The following is an 841-nucleotide window of genomic DNA, read 5'->3' as shown; positions in this document are numbered from 1 at the left end:
TTTTTTTGATTTTGGAATTTCCGATTTCCGTTGAAAAATATATATATTTATTAATTGTATTGTATGGTTTGGTTTGGAATTGGGTTGGGGTTTGGGGGGGGTGAAGTCGAGTTGAAGAAGCAGAGTTCGTGTTCGATGCAATTGACCAACAAGACTACTCAATGTGTCGCTTTTAAGGTCCTTTTTCTTTCTTTCTTTCTTTCTTACACTCAGAGATAGATTAGAATTAGATAGAGAGATCTTTGCTTTGGTTTTTATTCATGTTTTATTTTGATAGATAGATAGATAGATAGATACACTAATTATAATAAATAAAAAAAACAGGTAAAAACAACGAGTCCTCGCAAGTACTGTGTCCGTCCAAACACTGGTGTTGTCTTACCCGGTGATTCCTGCAATGTTACAGGTTTTTTTTTTTGTGCATTTTTGAATTGAGAATGAGAATGAGAGTGGTGCTCTTCTTGTCTTGGTGTGTACTTTGTCTTTTTTTTTTTTTTTTTATATAATTAAAATGTTTCAGTGACGATGCAAGCCCAGAAAGAGGCACCTCTTGATATGCAATGCAAAGACAAGTTCCTTGTTCAGACTGTTATTGTCTCTGATGGTACTTCTTCCAAAGATGTCCTCGCCGAAATGGTCTCTCTCTCTCTCTTGCTCTCATTCTCTTTGTTTTGCTTTGCACTCTCCGTTTTCTTAATGGTTCTTCTTCGTTGGTGCAGTTCACCAAGGAGGCCAGTAGAGTGATTGAGGAGTTCAAATTGCGGGTTGTTTACATCCCTGCTAATCCTCCTTCACCTGTCCCCGAAGGTTCTGAAGAAGGCAACTCTCCTAGGCCTTCCCT

At 38.0% G+C, this 841-nt stretch overlaps 1 protein-coding gene across 1 annotated transcript; it reads left to right on the top strand.

Moving 5' to 3' along the window:
- Positions 1–70: 70 nt before the first annotated feature.
- LOC104711629 (vesicle-associated protein 1-3) lies at positions 71–751 on the top strand (the record flags this gene model as incomplete). The annotated part of the gene is given in 4 exon segments (XM_010499093.2): positions 71–177; positions 325–406; positions 521–636; positions 720–751. Coding segments are annotated over 4 exon segments (272 nt in total), but the record flags the coding sequence as incomplete, so codon positions are not given.
- Between the last annotated feature and the right edge of the window lie 90 nt (positions 752–841).

Source organism: Camelina sativa, unplaced genomic scaffold (genome assembly GCF_000633955.1).
Source record: "Camelina sativa cultivar DH55 unplaced genomic scaffold, Cs unpScaffold03303, whole genome shotgun sequence".
NCBI lineage: Eukaryota > Viridiplantae > Streptophyta > Magnoliopsida > Brassicales > Brassicaceae > Camelina > Camelina sativa.
The sequence above is the reverse complement of the archived record's forward strand: the minus strand, read 5'-3'. Positions and strand labels throughout refer to the sequence as shown.